The 8,514-nt window shown below is 42.0% G+C and overlaps 1 pseudogene and 2 gene segments (V, D, J or C); all 3 read right to left on the bottom strand.

Annotated features, from left to right (window-relative positions):
* Positions 1 to 200: 200 nt before the first annotated feature.
* Positions 201 to 1,739, bottom strand: LOC121311098. The segment is given in 3 exon segments: positions 201 to 291; positions 1,142 to 1,487; positions 1,667 to 1,739. Coding segments are annotated over 3 exon segments (510 nt in total).
* A 3,558-nt stretch (positions 1,740 to 5,297) lies between these two features.
* Positions 5,298 to 6,254, bottom strand: LOC121311100. The segment is given in 2 exon segments: positions 5,298 to 5,738; positions 5,862 to 6,254. Coding segments are annotated over 2 exon segments (351 nt in total).
* Positions 6,255 to 7,309: 1,055 nt separating this feature from the next.
* Positions 7,310 to 8,264, bottom strand: LOC121311099 (annotated as a pseudogene).
* Between the last annotated feature and the right edge of the window lie 250 nt (positions 8,265 to 8,514).

Here is an 8,514-nt window from a genome sequence, read left to right as displayed (position 1 = left end):
GAGAAAGATTGTAACAAACCAGATTTCTTTCATTTGGAATAAGACTGAATTAGTGGGGAGTCTGTGATGTAGGGAATTCAAGTGAATATTATGAATGTGTTATAAATATTGCATTGCCTCTTTGCCAACTCATTTGTAGACATGCTCATTATCTAATGTATTTGTAATGTCAAACAGCATTTCCTACCTGTGTGTTGCTCTCAGTCCCAAATCTTCCCCATGTCTGTGTCCTGCAAATCACTGCTGCTCTTGTTGAAGCCCCAGAGTGTGCAGTATACCAGTGTGACAGTGCTGCAAAATGCGGAGGGGCTGGGGGCATTTTACATTGATTTGAAATCTGAATAAATATTGTGCTGTTCAGTAAATACATTTGTATTTGAAAGGCTATTCACATGAGCCCTGGTATGTGTGGACACACAGAATCAGTGATCAGAAGAGCCCCTCTCTCTGAAACGGAGCATCAGTGTCAATGTGTAGAACTGCTGTGTTTGCAGTGAGCTATGTGGCCTCGGAGTCAAGGAGCCCTTTAGACGCTGAAAAACTCTGTTAAAATCAGCATGAAAGAGAAGCCAGCAACAGCTGCCGAGCCGTCTTGAAATGTGATTCTACCAATAGATTCCACCCACTCAAAGGTATGGATACATTGTAAGCTCAACAACTAAGCCTTGTGTTCTAATCTATCTTACCTGGTGCAGCTAGTGGAAATGTAGTCCTGTGCTAAAATTAAAGTTAGTAAGACTTACACTATATCAGAGCAGCTAATTAAGAACTTACACACAGCTCCTGCAACCCAGCCCAGGATTCATGGGCATCTTCATATGAGAATCAGATATATAAAACATGAGTTACATTTTTACAATTCTTGGAATAACTGAATGATGTTTCAGAATTTAGAATAGATGGTATCATCACTACATTACTAGAGGACCCTGTAGTCACAACAAAATCAGTTTGTTTAAATAGACTAATATTGAATCCATACCTACATGTGACTGTGTGTTGTTATTGAGCTCAGTGTGTTTGTGTGCAGTTGAGCTCCTCCACAGGCCGTGTCCCGTTTCATTGCCTTCACCCTCAGCACCTGCAGTAGGTCCCAGCTGCAGCAGTGCAGTCGCTGTGCAGTCCAGCTGAGGGAGGTTTTTGTACGGGTGTGTAGCACTGTGTGAACACATCTCTACTGCTGGGGATGTGTAAACTCTGACAGTAGTAATCTCCTGCATCTTCAGCCTGGACTCCACTGATGGTCAGAGTGAAGTCAGTCCCAGATCCACTGCCACTGAAACGAGTTGGGATCCCAGACTGAAGGGTACTTGCATAATAGATCAGGAGTTTGGGAGCTTCTGCAGGTTTCTGTTGGTACCAGGCTAGGTAGTGGTAATTATTGGTGTAAACTGTGCTGCTGACTTTACAGCTCAGAGCGACTGTGTCTCCTGGGAGAAGAGATTTCACTGCTGGACTCTGAGTCACAGTATACTGTCCACTGGATTCTGAAAATAATAAATAATAAAATAGAAAATTATAATAAATCATTGAATTAAATGATGAAACACAATAAATTTCAGCCTTTTAATTTTTTTCAGTTCACTCATTTTTCTTTTAACACTTATGTAAAAATTGTCCCAGAAACAGATATTTTTGTAAATGCATTTTTCTAAATGATTCTTACCCTGAGTGCAGATGACAAGTGCCCAGATGAAGATGCTGATGAAAGTCATTGTTGTTGTGGATTCTGTTGCCATGAAGGGCAGCTCTCAATCATGAAGTGTTAAACTCACAGGGCTATAAACACTCCCAGAGCACTGAAGCATGTGCTGCCAATGCAAAGTGTCTTTTCTATGCAAATTGTCTTCCTTGGCACAGCAGCCACTTCTAGCCAAGCAGTGCTCTTAAGTTTAAACTCATTTTCAGCTGATGCAGTTTCTTTGTCACTTGGAAAAAAATAGCTTCTCTCAACCCATTCATCTTAGCTACAGCTGTGATTATGTAGCTTTGTTACACAGTATAAATAATCATTAATTGCAAAATATTAAAATCAGAGCTGCAGGTTAACAGATCCATCATAAACTTTGTGAAATCGAATCGATTCAAGAAGCAAACATTTTGATTTTGTACATTGCTAATGTTGAGTGAAAAGTTTCCAGTTTTTTCCTGTGGACCCCCTGGACTGTCTCTGAGGACCCCAGGTTAAGAACCACTGCTCTGGATTAAAGAGCTTCATTTTATTATTCGCTCTTTCCCTCTTGTGGTCACAGAGTGTAGTGCAGTGAGTGCTTCTAGAGATTCACAAATTCAATATTTAAAAAAAGTAAAGATCATGAAGAAAAGATGTATTGAATTCAGTGATTTAATTGGCTGAATCAGCCCTCCTTTTTTATCTAGATTAACGTTGGAAAATGCTTCCAGTAGCTGCAGCAGAGAGAATGCGTGCATATCATGCAAGGATGTTAGAAGAGAAAAGAGTAGGGATGAAACAGAGGAACAGAGAGCAGCAGAAAGCATGGAAGTGGAGAATAGGGAGGAAGAAAAGTGAAGCAGAAAAGAGCAAAGAAACAATGAGAAAGTATAGGAGATATCTTTCAAAATGACATGAACCAGAACCACAACTTCATGAGAATCATTTGACAAACTGACCATCAAAAGTTCTCTTTTCAGCTCAGTCACTGGGGAAGGCAGTTAGTTGAGTAAACCGGGCACTTCCAAAGAACCCCAGGAAGAAAAGTGTAGTGGTAAAGAAACTGGCAACTACATTTGGTTTGGCTCTGGTAGAGAAGCACGCTTCCACAAAAAGAGCTGAAGTGAGTGAAACAGAACGTCAGGTTTGTGCATTCTATGAGATTGATTGTGTGTCCCGTCAGCTGCCTGGATGAAAAGACTGCGTCACTATCACAAGTGAGGATGCACAAAAAAAGAATGCACAAAAAAGTGCTCATGATGAGAGTTCTTGAAGCTCATCGCCTCTTCAAGAATGAATATCCTGATGGAAAAATCGGAAAATCAAAAAAATTTTGCAGCATTGAGCCCTGTGCACGTTCAACCTGTCTGTCTGTCATTACCATGAGAACACAAAGATGCTACTAGATGAAAAAGGTTTGCCAGAATATCCCTGTGGCAAAGTGGCTAGTGGAGGGGAACAGGTATAGCGGTGATGCGATGCAGGAGTGACAGGCAGACAACAGTTTCCAGTGAAAAGGTGCTTTTATTTATAATCCAGGTCTGGTGACCGTAAAATAATAAATCCCCGGTGATACACAACCATGTGTAAAGCGCGGAGATAACAAAACAGGGCACAGTCCAGAACAAAAATGAACCCACGGTCACCAGTCCTGGGTGAGTGCAGACGTGAGGGTGCGTGGTGAATACACAGATACGGTGGCGTGCAGGGGTGCTCCGGACAGTGCTGACCCTTTGCGACAGCTCTGGAGTAGTGCTCTAACTGTCTACAGTGAAATAAACACAGACAGTTAATAAACAAACACAACACGTAATCACAAAAACACTGCGAGTTCCACTCTCGCTCTTCTTCCTCCAAACGTTCTACCCAAACGAAGGAAAAGATCAGCGTTACCCTGGCCCCTATATGTAATCCCGCATGATATCTAGGTAAACGGCTGCAGCTGCCTTATTACTTGCAGCTGCTTCTCGTCTACCTTTCAAATCAATACGGTCTTACAACAGAGTCGCGCTTCTTTCCAGGCTGACCCACTTCCCTGACCCGGAAACTGACTGTCAGGCCAGCCCTTCCAGATACTTCTCCTCTCGTTCTTTAGCGCCCTCACAGGTCGGGAGGAAGATTCATCACCAGAACTCATCTTTCCGTCACAATCCCCAGTGGAAATCTCCTGGTCTTTGGGTCACTTTGCACCTGGCAGAGGAAATGCTGCCTTGGCCAGTGTGATACATGCCAAGGCCTTGTTTGTTCTGTCAATCAGCTAATACAAGGCAATGGTAATGAAGATACAATTGTACACTACTACCAATAGATGGGTAACAATAAAAAGGAACTGCTTGAGTCAACATTACAGGGTGCCAAGGAGGAGCTCAAACCCAGCGCACCATTCTGCGCAGCCACAGTTTTATTGCCAAGGTGCAGCTTCACCAAATCAAGACACTGAAGATGAATTGAAATGAATGTGAAGCTATACTTCAGCAAGGTTTCTCAGAACACTTCACTATAAAGCAGCAAGCTGAGATAATGTCAGCTCAGTGGATAACAGAAGGAGGGACTCTGTTTCCAGCAGTTCTCACAGCTCAGTCTGTTAGTGCTTCTTATGCTGTGCTCAGTGATGAACGGCAACATGACACATTTGCAGTTGTTTGCTCCAATCGGGCTATTCTTGATGAAGCCTCAACTTCAGCCAACATCTCTAAATTGCACCTCTTTTCTGATGGTGCTGCTAGCCAAATTAAAAACAGATTCATTTTGTCCACCCTTACCATGCCGAGCAATGTACACTGTAGTCTGCATCGAGCTGATTGGAGCTTTTTTGCCACAGCACACGGCAAAGGGCCAGTTGATGGAGTTGCAGGTAAAGTAAAACATGCAGTTTGGAGGCGCATTCTGCAAAAGCATGCTGTTGTAACACAGCAGAAGAATTTGCTAAGGTGGTAAAAGAAGCATGCCCAAATGTGTGCATCATTTATATTACAAAGCATGTGGTAAAGAAGACACAAGATGAATGGGCAAACAGGTGGGAACAGAACTGTCCAAAGAAAACCCCAAACACGCAGAGCATTCACTCTGCTAGAACACTTAGCAAAACTGAACTGGAGGTCAGCACAGTAGGTCCATTTCTGGAAGAAATTCAGCCTGACTGGAAAGTGGTCAGTGTGTTTGGCATTGTGGATCAAGCAACAGCTATGGCAAAGTATCCATTCAAAAGCATTGAACTGGCAGTAAATGAGTACTGCATTGTTATGTATGAAGGCAAGTGTTCCCCTGGCAGAGCTGAAGAAACCATACCGGCCCTGCCAGAGGAGCTCCTCAGTGTTGTGCATCCATGCAAAGGGGGCTGGAAGTGGGCTACACAGAAGGATGTAACATGGTGCCTCGCTTCATCTGCATTTCACGCCTCAGACATGGAAATCTGCATTCATCTCACTTGTTCAATCACACACACAAACATTAATGGTGAATTCACTAGATTTTTTTCTTTGTAAAGAACTGAACATCTCAGGTCCTAATGAGATCTGAACTCAGATCGCTGGATGCAGAGTTCAGAGTGCTAACCAGTACAATCAATCAATCAATCAATCTATCAATTTTTTTTTATATAGCACCTTTGATAATGGAGCACCATCATAAAGCGCTTTACAAGACTAAATATGCTGCTGCCTATTTCAATTGTCTTATTACTGTACTGCACTGGACAGCAGTGATGCTCTGGCTCCCTCTTGTGGTCAGTGTTAATATCTGCAGTGTGTCTCTTAAAGGTCACATTAATGGAAGCTATAGTGCTGCTGACAGTAGTAATCTCCTGCATCTTCAGCCTGGACTCCACTGATGGGCAGCATGAAGTTTGTTCTTGAGCTGCTGTCAGTGAATGGAGCTGGAGCTCCAGAGACTCGGCTATTCAGTGAAGAGAAGAGGAGTTTAGGAGCTCCTCCGGGTTTCTGCACATACCAGGCTAGACTGCTGGTAAAACCAGAGCTACTGGATCTGCAGTTCAGAGTGACACTCCCTCCTATAGAGACAGACTCCACTGTGGGACTCTGAGTCAGGACAATCTGACCGCTGGATTCTGAAAATAAAAACACAGAACATCAACCCACCGAGTCAACAGCCTCGTCCATTAACTATATTCCACTGTTTGCTGAGGAAGCGCTGATATTAATAATAATTAATAAGAATGATGATTTCTTACCATGAGCAAAGAGTGCCAGTGTCCAGAGGAGGAGCCCCAGTGAAGCCATGCTCTCTGTGTGTCTCAGTGACTGTGAAAGGGCTCAACTGTCAGCTTTAAAACCCCTGAGCAATGGAGCAGTGCAGTTATTCTAGCTGTTGTGCAGAGCAGTGAGGCAGGCACAGGTATGCAAAGCACCTTCCTTTATACAAATCCTGTCCCAGGCAGTTACATGAGATCTGAGCCGTGAGCACCAGTGGGGCTTCATAGGGTTGGGCCACTTTTACTGTTTTCTTCTATTTTTCCCCCAGTCAAAGCTCTCAGTATATCACTGCTGTCTAATCTGTGTGTCTGTCTAAACTGACAATAATGCTTCTGTTTGTGTCATTATTTCAATCCTATTGAGAATTAAAGGGTATGTAGTGCCCTACCCCTAACCCTAGTGTTATACCTTCCCATGTGTTGCTGCTGCTGTACAAGTAATGGACCTGTCACTGTTCTTGTCATTGTTCTCATTTTGACAGCTTCTTCCTCTTCTAAATGTAACATCTACTTCACTGTCTTTCACAGGCCTTTCCAAGAGGTACCTTGAACTGCTATGAGTGTATTTTCATGATTTCAATCATGCTAATATTTAACAAGCCAGGGGAAAAGGTAGAACACTCATGTGTTGATTTCTTTATTGATTGACTGATTGTTGTGTGTGAAAGGGTGCACACAGTGACTGATCACACTCCATTGCCATGGCAATCCCAGCTCACTGAGAAACACATGGCTCTTGTATTGACATGATGTTTTGAGAAAGATTGTAACAAACCAGGTTTCTTTCATTTGGAATGAGGCTGAATTAGTGGGGAGTCTGTGATGTAGGGAATTCAAGTGAATATTATGAATGTGTTATAAATATTACATTGCCTCTTTGCCAACTCATTTGTAGACATGCTCATTCTCTAATGTATTTGTAATTTATATTAAATAACATATTTACCTTAAAATATTATCAAAATGCATCCATTTTTAATATGGAAATTGTTATAAAAAAGCCTACCCTAATGGATATACCTACATGCAAAATCTACCTGCCATGTGCCAGTGATATGAATGAAGAATTACACATTTCAGTGAATACATTTGTATTTGTATTCACATTTCACCTGGATATACACACACATAATCAGTGATCAGAATATTCTCTCGTCTAAAACGGCATCAATGTCAATATCTTAACTGTCAAGAGGATGTATGCAGCCTCGCAAGATATGCTGACGCCGAAAAACTCTGTTAAAATCAGCATGAAAGAGAAGCAGCAACAGCTGCCGAGCCGTCTTGAAATGTAATTCTACCAATAGATTCCACCCACTCAAAGGTATGGATACATTGTAAGAAACAACTAAGCCTTGTGTTCTAACTATCTTACCTGGTGCAGCTAGTGGAAATGTAGTCATGTGTAAAATTAAAGTGAGTAAGACTTACACTATAACTAAGCTAAGTAAGAACTTAGCTGGTGCAACAGGATTCATGGGCATCTTCATATGAGAATCAGATATAAAAAACATGAGTTACATTTTTACAATTCTTGGAATAACTGAATGATGTTTCAGAATTTAGAATAGATGGTATCATCACTACATTACTAGAGGACCCTGTAGTCACAACAAAATCAGTTTGTTTAAATAGACTAATATTGAATCCATACCTACATGTGACTGTGTGTTGTTATTGAGCTCAGTGTGTTTGTGTGCAGTTGAGCTCCTCCACAGGCCGTGTCCCGTTTCATTGCCTTCACCCTCAGCACCTGCAGTAGGTCCCAGCTGCAGCAGTGCAGTCGCTGTGCAGTCCAGCTGAGGGAGGTTTTTGTACGGGTGTGTAGCACTGTGTGAACACATTTCTACTGCTGGGGTAGTGAAAACTCTGACAGTAGTAATCTCCTGCATCTTCAGCCTGGACTCCACTGATGGTCAGAGTGAAGTCAGTCCCAGATCCACTGCCACTGAAACGAGTTGGGATCCCAGACTGAAGGGTACTTGCAAAATAGATCAGGAGTTTGGGAGCTTCTCCAGGTTTCTGTTGGTACCAGGCTAGGTAGCTTGTTACTGTACACTGCGCTGCTGACTTTACAGCTCAGAGCGACTGTGTCTCCTGGGAGAACAGATTTCACTGCTGGAGTCTGAGTCACAGTATACTGTCCACTGGATTCTGAAAATAATAAATCATAAAATAGAATATTATAATAAATCATTTAATAAATTATGTAACACAATAAATTTCAAGCCTTTTATTTTTTTTCAGTTCACCCATTTTACTTTTAACACTTATGTAAGATTTGTCCCAGAAACAGATATTTTTCTAAAATACTTTTTCTAAATGATTCTTACCCTGAGTGCAGATGACAAGTGCCCAGAAGAAGATGCTGATAAAAGTCATTGTTGTTGTGGATTCTGTTGCCATGAAGGGCAGCTCTCAATCATGAAGTGTTAAACTCACAGGGCTATAAACACTCCCAGAGCACTGAAGCATGTGCTGCCAATGCAAAGTGTCTTTTCTATGCAAATTGTCTTCCTTGGCACAGCAGCCACTTCTAGCCAAGCAGTGCTCTTAAGTTTAAACTCATTTTCAGCTGATGCAGTTTCTTTGTCACTTGGGAATTAATAGCTTCTCTCAAACAATTCATCCT

Source organism: Polyodon spathula, unplaced genomic scaffold, assembly GCF_017654505.1.
Source record: "Polyodon spathula isolate WHYD16114869_AA unplaced genomic scaffold, ASM1765450v1 scaffolds_2947, whole genome shotgun sequence".
Lineage (NCBI taxonomy): Eukaryota > Metazoa > Chordata > Actinopteri > Acipenseriformes > Polyodontidae > Polyodon > Polyodon spathula.
The sequence above is the reverse complement of the archived record's forward strand: the minus strand, read 5'-3'. Positions and strand labels throughout refer to the sequence as shown.